Source organism: Rhamphochromis sp. 'chilingali', assembly GCF_963969265.1.
Source record: "Rhamphochromis sp. 'chilingali' genome assembly, chromosome: 3".
In the NCBI taxonomy this organism is placed as follows: Eukaryota; Metazoa; Chordata; class Actinopteri; order Cichliformes; family Cichlidae; genus Rhamphochromis; species Rhamphochromis sp. 'chilingali'.
In genome coordinates, this window is record NC_137931.1 from 26,322,451 (window position 1) to 26,339,463 (window position 17,013).

Here is a 17,013-nt window from a genome sequence, read left to right on the forward strand (position 1 = left end):
GCACGGCAGAGGTCGTGCTATGGAGGTCCAGACTTATGATCATCTCATTACTGAGTTTCAGTTCTGGGTTTGTGAAGTTGTCTTACATCATTTGATAATGGACGTTCCAGGCAGGAGCCAAGAGGGCTGTTTTTGAAAAACCACCTGCACCTGTGGTTTCAGCTTTTTGTCCTGCCTCCTGCACGCTCTCCACATGTAACACGTTCATTTCTATTTCCAGTGTGAGGATGCATTGAGACAGGATTTCTGGAAACCACCAGTTCATGTGTGAAAGTGTCTAAAGACGTCATAATTTATTTCTGCTGCACCAACAAAGATTTACCAAACTGTGAACTTGGCCCTACAACATGAGTATGCGTACCCAGTTATGTTTCACCACTGCTTGTGTTACGTCCCAGCAGCAGCAGTAGTAGAGTGGACCTTTACCAAACAGAAATCTTAGGCCTGCCTAAGACTGAGAAGTCTTTGGTTGATTGGACTGAATCACCCAGATGATCGTTTGTTTGGCTTTCTGACATCACCAATGAGTGATGAAGGCCTTTAGCTGCTACTCTTTTACCCATCCTGCTTTGTGCTGTGTGACTGCAGTGCTGAACCTCTTTCAGACATTCAACAGGAGCATTTTCAAATGTTTGATCGCTCTGAATGCAACAGTTTTAGGACAGAAAGACACAAATCTGTGAAGCTGAATCATCAACAGGAGCAAACAAAAAAGCGGCAGAAAGGTTTCAGGAGAAAAATTTTTTTTCTCTCTCTATTATTGCAAATGGTAAACCCTGCGGCTCATTTTTCACACTCTGAGAGCACATTAATAAGAAGAGAGGCAGCAGAGACGTTAATGAAGCGGCGGGCGGGCGACCGGTCGGCAGGCGCGGGGTTAACGGCTGTAATTAGAGAGAGAAATGGATGACACGGACTCAGCGGTTAATTAGCAGCGACTCTGACGGCCTCTGGCTTCTTTCGCGTCCACCTGAGTTTCACTTTGAGTGGGTCTGATCAGATTCTGCCGCTCAGGCTCGGTTTACAGGGTTACAGGTTTGCTCTCTGACTGATGACGACGAAGAGCTGGGAAATCTGTCGTCCGCTTTACGATTGTTTAATGATTCACAGCTTAACCAAAGCCTGAAGCAGACATTTAGCAATCAAAGTCACAGAAATAAAAATATGTCAAGGTGAGGTAGATAGACTGCATGTTAGTGCAGAAAACTTCATGTACTGAGATGGAGCCCAGATGTTAAACACTTCATTTTCAAACTCCTGATTCTGGATTTCAGAGACGTTCTCTTCAGTGTTGACCCGCCCACAGGTGACCAACCATGCTGTGATATGAGGCTGAATCCAGAGCTAACCTGACGATGGTTTGAGGTGGAATGAACGTGACGAAATAAGGCGTTTGATTGCTTTGTTTTGATCCTGGATGCAGATTTTAACAATAAAAGCCCTGCTAATGATTTAAGGCAGGGGTGGGCAATTCCAGGCCCCAAGGGCCAGTGTCCTGCAGGTTTTAGATCTCACCTTGGGTCAACACACCTGAATCACATGATTAGTTCGTTACCAGGCCTCTGGAGAACTGCAGGAGCTCATTTAGCCATTTAAATCAGCTGTGTTGGTTCAAGGATACATCTAAAACCTGTAGGGACACCGGCCCTCGAGGCCTGGAGTTTCCCACCCCTGATTTAAGGGCATTTCATATGTAAATTTTAGCTTGTAGTCATCACATCAGGTGACATGATCACCTCTTAACCTGCTTGTTTCATATCTCCCGCAGATCTTTGGCTCATATATAAACTTTTCTGTACGGAAACAGAAGTTAAGCTGAAAAAGAGGCAGGTGATCCCCTCTGTGCAGCGTCGCCTCATTTCAGGGGAACTAAGAGTATTTCTTACATCTCTTAATTTCATGCTTTTGCATTTATTTTTAATAAATAAACTCAAAACAGACAAAAATGTTGTAAAGGATATAAGAAAGTATCATCGGCTTCTTCTTCAAATCAGGTTGAAATAGTTTAACGCTCAGTGCAGTTCATCTATGGGGACTACTTTCTGTGGCGGATGAAGTCCCTGTAAAGTGCAGCGTGTGTGTGTGTCTGTGTGTGATGAGACAGCATGTCCAGAGAAGGAACAGACACAAGTCTTCATCCATCATCTGTGGGCAGTCATTGCTGAGTGTGTCCTGCAGGGGGCAGTGCAGCAGCAGCAGCAGCAGAGGCTCGCTGTGTCGAGCACAGGAAACAGTCGAATCCTCAGAGGAGCGAAACACTGCAGACTTTTAATTGTAAGAGAAGAAGAGCTGCAGTGTGTGTGTGTGTGTGTGTGTGTGTGTGTGTGTGTGTGTGTGTGTGTGTGCGGTCGGCCCAGGAGGAAGCTTTCCACACTAAACGCTGCCTTATTATCCTCTTAATTATTCCACTCTGTGTGTGTGTGTGCGTGTGTGAGACACTGTCTCCTTGTATTCTTCTCGTCATTATCCCAAATTAATCAGTTTTCTAATCACCCAGCAGAACGATGCAGCAGCCTGCAGCTCTGAGTATGTGCGTGTGTTTGTGTTAGTGGGTATTTATATTTTTACTGTGTGTGTGTGTTTGTGGGTTTAAATTTGAGTCCGCTTTAACTGCAGTGTGTCGGTCAGATGTGTGACAGATGGCTCAAGTGGGGTTGTCAGCTAAGAAGGTTGGTGGTTTGATTCCTGGCTGTTGAGCAAGATGCTGAACCCTGAGTAGCCCCGATGTGTGTCAGTGTGTGGATGTTATGTTAAACGTGTTTATGGGAAGAAAAAGGCGCTCATATAAATGTGTGTGTGTTTGTGTGTGTGTGAATGACGCTTGTAGTAGGAGTAGAAAAGCACAACATAAGTATAATTTACCATTTAGAGACAGAGAAGAAGACACACGAGCGTGAAACAGCAATGGGGACTTTATCATTACTATTATTTCTAACATTATTATTATTATTATTATTATCGTTGTTGTTATCATGGGTTTATATGGGGTAGGGGCACCTTTTGGCTTGTCTTTGGACACACCCCTGTCTATACGTTATGGTGTGTATGTAAATGTTTATCTTATTGTGTGAGCTACAATCGTGCTGCCGTCGAGCTGATTCCCAGTATCACCTGTTGGTTCACCTGTTTACAAAATAAAAGCCTGCACACAAACAGGAAGTTGGTGAACAAATAATGTCTGAAACCTACTTGCATTAAATTTGTATAGTTTTTTATTTTATTTGTTGCTTTGTTTTAATGTAGTTGTTAACTTAAACCAGTTGAGACGTCATCTTATCACCAGGAAGTTTCATTTATACAAAAATAATACTTCAAAATTATTTACACATTATTTAAAAATCAATCACACAGGAAAAATACTTTACATTATATATTATATTAAAAACCTTAAATAAAAAAAACCCTACGTAGCAGATTTTCTTAAATGCTGAAGGTTTTGAATGGACTTTGGTGGGAGATGTTTGTGCTCTACATACACTTTTCTTCACCGTATTCTTACTTTTGTGAAATATCTGTTATTGATTGATTGATTTAAAACAGCAGTGTAATAGCTGTTATTGGAGGCTGATCGATGCATTTATTTATTGATCGATTCTGCAAACTTTCTTCTTGTTCTCTGATTTAAATGACATTTTGCACGCATGTCGATGGAGGGTGAGGTCACACTTTATGATGGAGCTGATGTTTCTGAGCGTATCGATTGTGCTTTAGTGACCTTCGCTGCGCTTTCAGACGCCATCAATCGCGGCCGGTTGGCCCAGTGGTCGAGATGGGGGCGGGGCTTTAATTACCCAATGCTCATATTCGGCCTCGTAGTCAGCTGGGGCGTCATGGCGACAGGCAGAAGCTTGCAGTGCAGAAATGCTGATTGGCACTGATTTGACTTGATTTGTGTGTGTGTGTGTGTGTGTGTGTTTGTGTGTGTGTGTGTGTGTGTGTGTGTGTGTGTGTGTGTGTGTGTGTGTGTGTGTGTTAAATGTAATAGAGGCTTTGATGAGTCGCAGCGGCGGCACCGAGATGAGGAAGTTGCATGAATGACCACAACACTTAGCATTAAACATAATTGGCCCGCTTGTTGTAATGACGTTTTTTGAGCTAGGGAGGGGTGAGGAAGAGGAGGAGGAAGGTTTCATTCTGTATTTTATGCCGTTAAACCATGATTTTACTTTATTTCAACCCACCGAAGCTTTGATGAACCTGAAATTTTAACACATAAGAATATCATCGTGTATGATTATATATGGATACTTGTAAGAATCTAATTAGTTAATGATCCAACAGATCCAATAATAATCACATGTGAACTGTAGCTGGTTCATTTTGGGCATTTTAGCTGAAAAAAGTTACTTTTAACAGTTTGACAGCTTTTATATTTTTATTTAAAAAAATCAATTCTAACAATTTTGTAGCAAAAGTTTCACATTCAAGTTAAACATTTAGGTTCCCTGATGTGGTTTTATTAAAAAATTGGACCAAAGTGTCTAAGTAATGTCAGGAAGTAGCTAAAATGTTTCTCATAAATGCTGCAAACCTATGTTTGTATGTTTAAATAGGTTATTTTGTTCTACTAAAATTGATTTACCCTCATTAAAAACCAAACAGTATTCACATCTGAGAGAGAACCTGTCAGTTTTTGACATTTCAGCTTCTCTAGTTCAGATGTTTCACCTCCTGAGTTTGGTTATATTGAAACATTGGACCAGTCAGTACTAGAAAAACCTGCCAAAAGATTAAAAACCTTTGTGTTTAAACTGCATGTCGTCTTTTAACCAGAATTACTTAACTTTCATAAAATGCAGAATTACATTCACACCTTTGCTGGAACCTGTTTATGCTTCTGCATTTTAGCTCTAAAAATTACACAAAACCATTTGGACATTAATCATATAAGAAACCATTTTAAACTCCAAGTTTTTTCTAGCATGATGAAACTATTCCTAAATATAATAAGATTTTGTAAATGATGCTGTTAATAAAAAAATAAAATTGGTTAAAATTTTTAGCATTTTTTTAATTAAAACTGTTAAATTTTAGCGCAAATCTGAGTTGAAATGATGTTGAATCAACTGTGCTGTGATCTGTAGTCGTCTTTGTTTTCTGCTGGGCTTCAGTGTGTGTGTATATGCATGTGTGTGTGTTTAACATGTTTAACATGTAATTTGCTGTAATGGGAAGTGAAGCCTGGTCCAGTCAGAGAGGGGCGGGGCAAGGGGGGGTGACCTCTGTGTGAGGGATCGAGGGGGGAGGAGCACAAGGGTGACAGCCCTGCACTCCCTCGTCCATCAGCGCACTAATTTAATTAGCCTAATTACACCGACGTGAACCCCAACACACACACACACACACACGCGCGCGGGTCCTCCTCCTCCTCTTCTCCTTCTTCTTCTTTTTGGTCCATGTCAGAGTGCAGACTGAGGATGCTTCGTTAGCGCTCACTAACGAGCTTTAATGACCACACACGCTCTGTCAAACAGTCACTCAGAAACATTCCTGCGATATAAAAATCACATCCAGTGTGTAAATATTCACACACTGACACCACAAACACACTAATCTGCAAATAGCCGACTGCACAGTTTTTATTTTTGGGTTATACTAGAGTAGCTTATCTTACACTGGACCTTTATGCAGCTCCTGTCATCCAAACAACAGCAGACGTGCTGCACATCAGATTTGAAAATTCAGGGTTTATAAAAGTAGAGAGTAAACCAAAAATTACATTTACACGCGTGTCCACGGTGCCTTTGAAACAAATGGATTTAAACCTTTGCAAAAACAGCATTAAAAAAGTCTCCCACCCGAGCTCAAGTCATCTGGATTTGAACATTAATGGTTTCTTCCTTTGGCTGTTCTTAAATAGTTAAAGTACTCCTGAATAAAGCTTTACTTCTAACAAACACATAAACATGAACAGATAATTTTGTCATTTGACAAACATCAAACCAACGTCAATTTCCTGTTTTGATACTTTAGGAAAACTGATCTGGATTCATACTAGAATTTCCTGGCTTTTTCCTCCAACCATGATCCACCGTTCCAACAAGTTTCGTGACATTTGGCTCAGCATTTTCTTTTTTCTTTTTTTAATGTGACCTTGAAGCACCACACGTTCAGATAGCACACCTGCAGCAGCTGCGGTGTTTGACTTTAACATGTAAAGAGTGAAACGCTGCAGTCAGCTCCGCCCCCCTCCCCTTCATCTTTATGTGTGAGCTGGCGGTGCAGCCCCGTCATAAATCTGATCAAAGGGGAGACGTTTCCATTAGAAGAAATGGCAGCTTCTCAGAGCAGAACTGAGATTGATGGATAAAGTTAAATTGCATTAACCGTGCAGTTTAAATATTTAGCGCAGCCTTATCATAACTGTTCTTAACACTTAAAGTAATATACAGCCTGCCAGGTGCAGGACGGACACGCTGACATGCATGTGAGAGGCTCAGTCCTCTGTGACTTTCTCACTCTGGGATTCAAACTTTGTTCTGATCAGGGCCAAAAGTCTAACTGGAGCTACATTAACTGACCACTGGTCACTATCAGTACATCGTTACCAGCGAAAACTCCAAAAAATGGTGTTAGTAAAAGCTGGAGATGTTTCGTTTTTGGACTGTTGCTCAAACAAAACAAGAAATTTAAAGATGTTAAATGATCCAACACTTGAATGATCTATTTACTTTACCCTTGTCAAAAAAAAAAAATCTGTTGGGATGGATTTATTAATTAGATGAACATGAATATTGGACGATCTTTAGCCGCCATGAGCCTATCAAAAGTGAAACCACATCCAGGAACGTGTCCCTGTATACCAATAATAACTGAAATAAGTAGTAGGAATTACTAATGAGTGTTTTGCCATTATAAATATTATGTAGCAAGGAAGTGCAAATGTTTAAATTTGTTAGAACGGATGCTAAAAAAGTGTTTATCCTTCCTTTATGTCAGCACAAACTCCACTGGAGAACAGAGCTAGTATTCGTCCACTGATTTTGCAGTGTTAGTTAGCACGTTGATGTTGTTTTCATTGTGCAGCTGATACGAAACCAGAAGAAAACAAAAATGTGTTGGTGAAGAAGAAGAAGAAGAAGAAGAGTCATTCACATAAAGACAACAGTGAAAATCTCTGGTGATATGAGATGATTTGAGAACTTCAAAATCATTTCACACGTTCCAGAAACTGATCAAAATCAGATAAACTGAAGCTGAGCTAGACCAGGGCTGTCAAGCTCATTTTTACAAAGGGACACACTTGAAAGGCAGGAGATCCGTCCATCCATCCAGGAGTCTACAAGTCCATCCCCACTGTCCTGGATGATGTTGCATATCCCAAAAGGGCCTCAGTAAACGAACAGTCGTTTATCCATTAAACAATTTAATCAAACAATAATCTACTGCCAACATAATCAATCTTTAATTTTCTTTTTCTTAAAGGCATGAAAATGAAAATCAGATTACTGTGGGTATTTTCAATACAATAGTAAAGATAAAAGGATCTTGACCTTTTGTAGTCTACATGCAACATACAGATGAGGCCTCTAGTATGACATGAATCGACATAAAATATAAAAATGGCAACTCTGCAATTTTTTAAAACCTAAATTGATCATTAGGCTGGATTAAATCTGCCACATGGCTGGATTTGGCCCCCAAGCGTTGAGTATGACAGATGTGATGTAGACTGTACTTTGTTGTAATTCCAGTCTGCACCACAAGATAACAACTGATACGATATGTAACCTTTATTATGCAAGATACACACACTGGTAAATGGGTGCCCCCTGGTGGTGAAAGTTTGTTAAATTTTGCAGAGGACAATTACAAAAGTGTTCTTATCAAGGAGAAACTGTTGGTGCGAATTCAGTAGAAAAATCCCGCAATCAGTGTCAGACCAAATGTGTCCAAGCTTCATCAAACAAGCTAATCACCGTCTCAGCATTAACGTTGATCCCGTGGAGCTAAAAGCAGCGATTTTTGATCAGACTCGCTCCCTTTCATCGTCTGTTTTTGTTCTGAATGGCTCCATCGTGCCGCAGAGGCTTCTTTTAAACACCTCCGAGTTTCTTCTCTCTCTTTGCTGCCCTTGGCTCGGCCCCGTGTCACCTGGAGGTAAATGTTTACGACTGGGTCCTCATTAACGAAGCCGGGGCCTTTAACGAGCCCAATTAAAACAATGGCTTCATCTGCGAGAGCATGAAACAGGCCAGTGTTTATTGGAACAGAGATAATGGAGTCACTAAAGTCTTAACTCTCTCCTGTCTCCTGTCCAACACTCGGCTCCACCAGCACATCATCAGACAGACACAACAGTTTGATCGCTCCGAGCTTTGGTGCTGACCTGCTGGGACCAGATTTTAGTGTAATTATTTACGGAGGCTGGTGAGACTGACTGACTGAGCGCGCTGTGTGAACACCATTCAACCAAAGACCTTTACTGTTGTTTTCAGTTTGAAAGGACCAGGTTTTCCTCCAGGAGTTGTAAAGGACTGTTGTCAGAAAACAGAAGAAATTTCGAAAGATTTAATTAATACTAGAAAAACAAAAAGACGTGATACAAATAGACGATATTTAGGGGGAAATCTCTGAAATTTTGAAATATAATAATATAAGTCCTACGCTATCCTATGTTTATTCCAACTTAATGTTTAACGTTTTCATTGATTTTGGGAGCTAATTATATATGTCAACATTAGATTGCTACTGTCAGCCTGCATATTAGAAAAACAGGAAGAGAACGTGAGAAATATACTGCTGAGGGCTAAACCAGCTGTAGCCACATACAGCCTCAGACACACAAGCCTAGAGACCAGTTAATAGCTCCATGGCGACCATGGGCGGCTAGAAAAAATTGTGCAGTCCCCAACAGGTTGGCAAGTAGTTGCTAGAGGTTGCTGGCATTGCAATTGCATCTACGGGTGACCAAACCAATCGCAATCAGGTTTTTTGTGCAGCACTCTCTTTGAAACTGATTTCACCCGGCAACAGCCAACAATCAATTGCCAACTTAGCAACTAGTTGTTCACATGGAAGCAGCTACCGGTCTCTAGGACTATATATAAGCTATACTTTGCCTGCCACCAGTTAGCCCCTTTCAGTAGGTGTTTGAACTTATATCACCTTCTATAAAACCACCAGATTGCAACAAATAAAACAACCGTTTAAATTGAAAATTGCTAGCCTTCCAAAAACTTACTTTTAGTGGTGTAAATCAAACTTCTGCTGATTCTTGAGCTAAAAACACTTCATTGGATTGAAGAGAGGTAAACTTTTGTCATAATGTAGCAGTACTTTGTCCCCTCAGGGTGGTGCTCAGGACACCAGCTGATGTTGGTGAAGACGTTCAACATTATAAGTGAAAGAGTGCGGTTTAGTCTGACCACTGTATGATTTTAAATCATAAATCTGACATTGAAGCCCTCCACCACTCTCAACAGTGCCGAGCAGTCATTATTCTCCCATTAATATCCTAAAAGGTCCTCGTCAGTCAATGAAGAACCCTCCTCCCCCAGCCATTATGAGCAGCCAATCAGAGGAGAGAATGCTTGGATCTTCCCTGCCTCAACCTGACTTGAGTTGTACTGAGGATCATAAAAACATCAGTAGAAATGATGTTAAGAGACTCCATGTGGTTATAATGTGGAAGATGCCTAATTTAAAACAATGACAGAAGAATTAGGAATTCAAACAGACACGTTTGTTTCAGACGTATTCTGGGTTTTAATGGACAAAAGGTGATTCCCCCCCTTTTTTTTTTTTTTTTCTCTAAATTAAAGTGAAAATGTAAATGGTGACTTTCACTGCCTTGTTTGTGGCTCCTGGGTTAAACCCTTAGCTGCTTTTAGACTGTAAAACGGCTCCTCTGAGCTTTATATACACTTTAATAAAACCACCAAACTGAGAGAGGGGCTGGTTACAGCTCAATAAAACCAGACACAGACGCTTTTTTCTTTTTTACATGATGCCAGACATGAACACACTTCACCCCGAGGATGTGATGATGACAGCAGGCAGTAGGTGGTGCTGATTTTTAAAACCTAAAAGGGGGACACCATGTTCCTCTTTGAGCACTGATATTTTCTTTTTGTAGTCACCTCACTGGTTGTTGGACCTCACTGAGTGTTTCGGTGTACTTTGGTCTGATTTGTGTGTGTTTTGTGTGTTGCAGTTGCCCAGAAGATCGTGGCCACCAGGAAGAAACAGCAGTTGTCCATCGGGCCTTGCAAGTCACTCCCCAACTCCCCGAGTCACTCGTCTGTCTGCGCCACACAAGTGTCAGCCGTCCACATCAGCCAGGTCAGAGGTCACACAGAGTCACATTTGCATTACATTGGTTTACAGTCATTACATAGCACTGCTGGTTCATCAGTCAGCTAAAGAGGCACCATGTCACATGTTGTCAGCTAGCCTCTTTGATTGTAGTTGAACACCTTCACTTTGTGCCATTGCACTAATTACATTATACAGAAGTTAGTATAATGGAGCTGATGAATCCTTCTTGTGATGGTTAATTTGTAACATTAGGTGTTACCATACCAGCCCATAGAGTTTGAATGAGTTAGCTGACCTGGTGAACTGTGTCTGAGCCGATGAAGGTCATGTGACGATATGAACAGCTGCTAAATGGGCTTTTTAGTTAGAGCCCTCTTCTCATCCCCAACCTGTCGCAACAGATACCCGAGCCTGGTTCTGCTGGAGGTTTCTTCTTGTTAAAATGGAGTTTTTCCTTTCCACCGTCACTAAGTTTTTGCTGAAAGTGGGCCATCTTACTGTTGGGGTTTCCTCTGGCTTGAGGAGACTGTTGTTGTGAATGAATTGATTTAACTAGATACTAAGGGCAATAAAATCTTGGTCTTGGCAGTAAATCACAGCCTATCTCTGCTGAAGCATGGTGAGATGAAGCTGAAAGCTCTGGAAAAAAAATCCTCAGTGGACCTTTAGTCTAAATGATCAATTAAACCAATCAGATTTTTCTGAAATAAAGAGACATTTGCACTCAGTGTTCATAGCTTTTAGCAAAGACGCCTATATCAAAAATCAAACACATTCCTGGAGAACATGAACAACAAACAAACTGCTCCAACATCTGCCTGAACCACACTGTGTGCAGCTCGAGCTTCAGGCCGTTAAACACTTCGATCCTCATCCTTCAGTCCTGCATCGATTTCTCATTAAAAAGCCATCGCTCAGCTCCCGCGTCCCCCAAGAGAGTGGCGTTTATCTCTCCGCTGTCCTTACAGACGGCCCTCTGTGCTTTCTCAGCTCTGTCTGATTACTGTCAAGTACTCCAGGAAACTGCACCTTAGCCATGACCCCCCATTTTCAAAACACTCTCAGATTTCACCCTAAAACAATATGACTCTGCTTCCTTCTCTCTCCTTTGATCTTTTCCTGCTTTTCTGCTCCTCCGTCCTTTCAGACGAGTAATGGTGGCGGCAGTTTGAGCGACTACTCGTCATCTGTGCCGTCAACACCGAGCACCAGCCAGAAGGAGCTCCGTATCGACGTCCCGCAGACCACCAACACGCCAACACCCGTCCGCAAGCAGTCTAAACGCCGCTCCAACCTCTTCACCGTGAGTCGCCATCAAACACGCAGCCCACAGAAGCCACGGAAAAAAATATTGCACCAGACTTCCGGTTTTGTAGTTATGGACATCATTTCTAATCTATCACAAAGCTTTTGCGTGTAAATTTATAAAAAGAGACTAAATATTAGGAATCTGTCCAGGTTCAAACGTTCCCACTCAATGTTCTCATTATTACGCCTGATTTTAAATCCAAGAACAGTTTTGAAATACCTGATTTTTCGCTATATGGGAGTCCCAGAAATAGTTTTAATAAAGCACGATTGCAGTTTGCTGCCCGTTTCAGTTTTGCAATGTTAACTGTAACAGCTAATTTAGTGTTAGTTTTAGTCATAGTCTTTTGTTAAAGCTAAATTGTTTTAGTTTTATATAGCATAAGATTATCATAGACTGCATCCAAAGTTGTTTTATGACTTCTGCTATAAAGTATAAAAGTCACAAAAGAGTATTATTTTCTCTGACATCAAATGTGAAACGTGTGCGTGTGTCTACTCTCTTGTTCCTCCCAAGCATTTGATTGTTACATTTTCATGATAAACCCGTGAGGCTTGGAAGCACCTGTAGATTAACCAAACTGCTTTGCGTGGTGACTTGATGGCTTGATGCACAAATGGCTTTTCTTTTTCTTTGTCTGTGGTATTGAGAAAGAACTTTACGTCCTCTTGACCTTATAAATGATCATGTTTACATGTTTTAAAACTCCCTAAAGTCGTGTAAAAAAGTCGCTCTTTCATTCTTTTTTTCTTTCCTACTGTAAAATCTTTCAGAGCTTCCAGTTTGAGCACATGAGATTCATCAGCTGTTGGAAAATAGCTGGTGTGAATATCTTCCACATTTTACTGAGCACGAACTGAAAGAGCAAAGTCACAGACTGAAAGTAAACTGTCACTGTATGCTGATGATGCGATGCTGTTTATTATAAAATTTCAATCAGTTCAAACACAGTCCAGTTTCAGGGACTCCAGCTATCTGAGGTAAAGCTTTGCAGCTACAGCTGCACCTAATAAAAAACACTTTAATTCAACTTAATACAATTTAAACAGGTAAGTTGTAAAGAAATTCACCCCCTATCCTGTATGATGGGGGAAATATATTTTTTGAGATCAAAACAGTTTCTGTAGCTGGCTTTTACAGCCATCATATATTTTGGGTGTAAAGTTGGGCATTTTAATATGTGAGTCTATGGGGACTGACTGGCTTTTTGAGCCAGCTTCTAGTGGACATCGAGTAGCAGCTTTTGGTACTTTTATGTCTAAGCCCAAGTTGGCCTTTGTTGTTTGATGACATGTTAAATGAATAATCAGTCAACTGGAATCAGTATATTTTTAGTAACTGAATCATCAGTTAGTCCCTTCTCTTTGAACTCTTCCAGGATTTTTTAGAGTTTTCTTGACTAAAGATGATTTAATCACTCTACATATCAGACATGTCTGCAGTAGCTGTTGACTTTTACTAAACTGATATGTTGTGGTTTTTGCCTGATGTGTTGATACTAACTCTTCTTATCTGGTCTTCTCCACAGTCGAGAAAGGCGAACGAGGCGGACAAGGACAAGAAGGGCCTGGAGGCTCGAGCCGACAGCATCGGCAGCGGGCGAGCCATCCCCATCAAACAGGTGAGACTTCCTGTCTACTCTGCTCGCTCGCTCTGTGTGTTTGAAGCTTCGGCCTTGATTAACAGTGAAATCACACACTTGACATCAATTAGAGTGAGGGGCTCTCCTGGGTCCTCCAACCAGATCATTAGGAGAAGGAGAGGGACGGATTCGCCGTCACTCCTGTTTCTTCCTCCCCTCCCTCTGTTCATCCATTCATCTCCCGCTTCTCTTCTCCCTTCAAAGCCGCTTCCTTTTCTCTGGACTTCTTCTCCTTCCTGAGCTGCTTGATCGCGCCGTTTTAAAGGAATGAAAGAAGGAGAGGAAAGAGGCGACCGTCTCCACTGCGAAACGTCCCTGCTGCGACAGCGAGGAGAGCACCTGAAGTGGCTCTTAATTTGTTGCAAACAAGCTCCCCTTGTGTGGAGCAGCAGAGAGTGAGGAGGGGGTCTCCTGACGAGCAAATCAGGCAATTAGCGAGCTCTAATCGTGGCCTCTCGAGTCGCTGCCGCGGCCTCGTTTGTACTCTCCTAATGAACAAATCGCATCTCTGATTAGGCGCCGCCTCGACAGGAGAGAGCGAGAGAGGGGCTGCTGTTTGTGTTCGGGGTCGGCATTTAAGAAACGAGCCCGCTGTGATCGCACAGCGGCGTCGACAGTAATTGCAGCAGAACGTGTGAAAATCCCTCTTCAGCTCCCAGTGGCTTCAATTGCATTTTCGTCGTCTTATTCTTTTTCTTCTTCTGTGGTGGTAATGCAGCGGTGGATCTCAGCGGGCTGTTTGAGCGCCAGAAAGACGTTACATTATGTTGTTAATCATCTGAAAATGGAGCTCAGCTGAAACGTGCCAGGTTTCATTTTTAAACGAGCACCTCATTACGTTCACACAGATTATTCTGCTGCTTTAGTCTATGCTGTGTTCAGGTCATGTGGGAATTATGACTTCTGCTAAATCACTGGTTACTTCATTCCAAATTAAATTTATTTTACTTATCTCTGGTTTTTCAGTATTTTAATGTCAATCAGCTGTTGTGTTTCCAGTATCCTCACTAAGACGTTATTCTACAGTAATTATCTGAGATCATAACAGTACTAACTATGTGTGTGCTATCAGAGGATCATATAACTGGTTTAAAACATAATAGTGGCTATATACTGTGAGGGAAAAACTCAATTAAAAAAACAAAAACTCAAAGATTAACAACAAATTAGATTTTCTCACTATGTCAACTTTTTTTAAGCATCTTAAAAATTTAGGAAACAATTATATTCTCTTGACTTAATTCCAATTCAGTTCAAAATTAAAAAAATTTATGGAACAAAAACATGAAAAAAAGATAATTTACTCAAATTAAAATTGAAGTGTCAGCGAGAAAATGTATAAATGTATAATTTTTGGTGAAATAAAAAAATAAAAAGGTGTCGCCAGCACCCTTTTATTTTAAATAAATAATAATAATAACTAAAATAACTCTCGAAGCATTAGAGAAATTTAAAATCTGAATATTGAGATTTTTTGAGATTATTTCATTTCTTCTGGATGCTTGATGTCGATCCAGAAATATTAACATGTAGTGAACACATGAAACTACAGATTTCATCAGGTGAAAAATGTTTCTGTTCGCCTCACATCCTAACCTCACAGTCAGAGGACCACTGTTCGTTATCCAAATTCATGCTAATAAAGCTGGACGCAGACTCCGCCTCCTCCAGAGCAGAGTGAGAAGAGGAGGAGGAGGCGCTGCGAGGCTGAGCGCAGAGCTTCCTCCTGTTGTATTTTTTGGAAGTGGACGTTAATTGATTTGATGGTTCCCTGTGGCCGCTCTCGCCTCGTGTCCTGCCTGCTCCTCAGTGTCGACACTGGCTCAACACACCGCTGACCTGCTGCCTCATTACACCGCGTGTGTTTTAAATGCACAGTGTGTGTGTTAGGAAAGAGGCTGCTTTTCACATTCAAGGTTCAACTACCTTTTCCCCATTATCGCTCCATTTGCACTCCATTTTACTCTCTGTATGTGTGTCTGCATGTGTGTGTGTGTGTGTGTGTGTGTGTGTGTGTGTGTGTGTGTGTGTGTGTGTGTGTGTCATTAGCATCGTACTCACACTTGTTTTTAATGAGACTCTCTCCCTCACCTTTTAGTCTCGAAGCACGAACCCATTATTTTCTCATCCAGGTGTTTTACTAAACTTATTTTATTTGCTTGCACCTTGAAATGTTCAGTATTTAAAAAAGCTCATAAAAAGAGAAAATAAACAGGCTACATTAAATTAAACTGCACTGAAATTAAAAATAAAACAAAATTAAATTAAACTACCATCTATTGACCTGAAATGTGCAAAAATTGGCAAATTGTGTGTAACTAGTAGAAGCCACTATTCAAATTTGGCATCTTTACCCATAGAAGGCGCCTTGCTGACTCTACAAATTTTCATGACAAAAAAAATAAAATAAAACATTTCTAAATTAAAAAAAACAAAACAGTAGCTTTTATCTTAATAACCCAGAGGTGTGGATTCACCCATTGCTTTATAAAACCTCAATTATGACTATGACCATGTTGATGCCTGATTAGCGAGCTCTATTCATAAACTATATAGACACAGGAACAGATGATAGTTAGTGAGTTGTTAGTAATTAACTTGTTTACTAAAATGCTACGAATAACTGCATTAAAAATCTCCTGAAAGGTACAGACTGAGCATAAGCTATTACTATATGCTGATGATGTAATTCTATGTATTACAAAACTACACACAACAATCCAAACACAGTCAAATTAACCCCCTTTGCAGCCATTATGAATAGAATACAAGACATTTTTTGTAACAAGCTGTAATGTTTATTTGTGCTGTCGAGTTAGATATTTGAACATGGTGATTGCCTCAGTTTTGGAGCCAGCCCCTAGTGGACATTAGGGAAAGGGCAATTTCTGGTGCTTAGTTTCATTTTTTTTTTTTTTTTTTTTTTTTTTTTTTTTTTGGAGGTTTAAGCTTCATCTTTAAGAAAGAAGCAGTTCACACCATTCAAATTGCTGGTAAAAATTATACAACATCTCTTTCACTGGCTGTGATAACTTTTCCTACTTTAAATTAAATTTGTCAGGGACATTTTCAGTCTGAAATCTTTCTGCAAAACCCATCTTGATCTCATGACCACTAAACTGGCCTCTGATTAACATTGTACTGTCGAGGTAGAAGGCAGCTGGCCTTAAAAAGCAGCATCAAGGTCCTCACTAAACAATGAAAATCTGAAATCGAAGCTTCATAATAAATGTTTCAATGAATAAACCTCTATTATGTTTGTTGCCCTGTCAATCAAACAGAAAGAGGGGGGGACTTTAATGTCTTCTTCTATAGAGTTTCTGTAGAATTTCTGGAGTAGTAGCTGTCTTCTCACTGTCACCAGTCACCTTCTTCTTCTTTCCAGTTTATTAGTGTCACCTGTGTATGTGTTGTACCTGAATGTGTGTGTGTCTGAGCCACTTGTTGCCCGCCCTGATCTCATTAGAGCGACTCTTAGCGTGACACTCGACAACTCGAGGTGACGGCGGTTCACTTCTTAAAGGGGAACGCCTTCGTTAAGAGAGTCCAGAGCTCATTAAGACAACACACATACACGCACACACAGAGACAGAGGCCAGGTCACTGTGGCTGTAATGAGAACAGGGCGGATCTCGACTCTGACACTATTAGCCAAAACAAATTCACACAAACACGTAAACACGCTGGTCATGAGTAGCATTCACAGCAGCGAAGGTTTGTCTCTAGTTTTTCTTTTTCTTGTCTGGTTTTCAGTGTAAAAAAATGACACAAAGACTGTCAGTAAAAGTAAAGACACTTGGTT

General features: G+C 40.8%; 1 protein-coding gene across 6 annotated transcripts in view; it reads left to right on the forward strand.

The window, feature by feature from the left end:
* agap1 (ArfGAP with GTPase domain, ankyrin repeat and PH domain 1) overlaps nt 1–17,013 on the forward strand; it is a 189,880-nt gene that overhangs the window by 104,240 nt on the left and 68,627 nt on the right. For 5 of the 6 annotated variants that reach the window (XM_080878086.1, XM_080878085.1, XM_080878082.1 and 2 more), the window contains 3 exons: nt 10,157–10,284; nt 11,408–11,563; nt 13,098–13,190. In XM_080878086.1, the coding sequence (XP_080734212.1) occupies nt 10,157–10,284; nt 11,408–11,563; nt 13,098–13,190 (377 nt within the window). The remainder of the gene's footprint in view (nt 1–10,156; nt 10,285–11,407; nt 11,564–13,097; nt 13,191–17,013) is intronic. The other variant, XM_080878084.1, reaches the window with a different exon arrangement.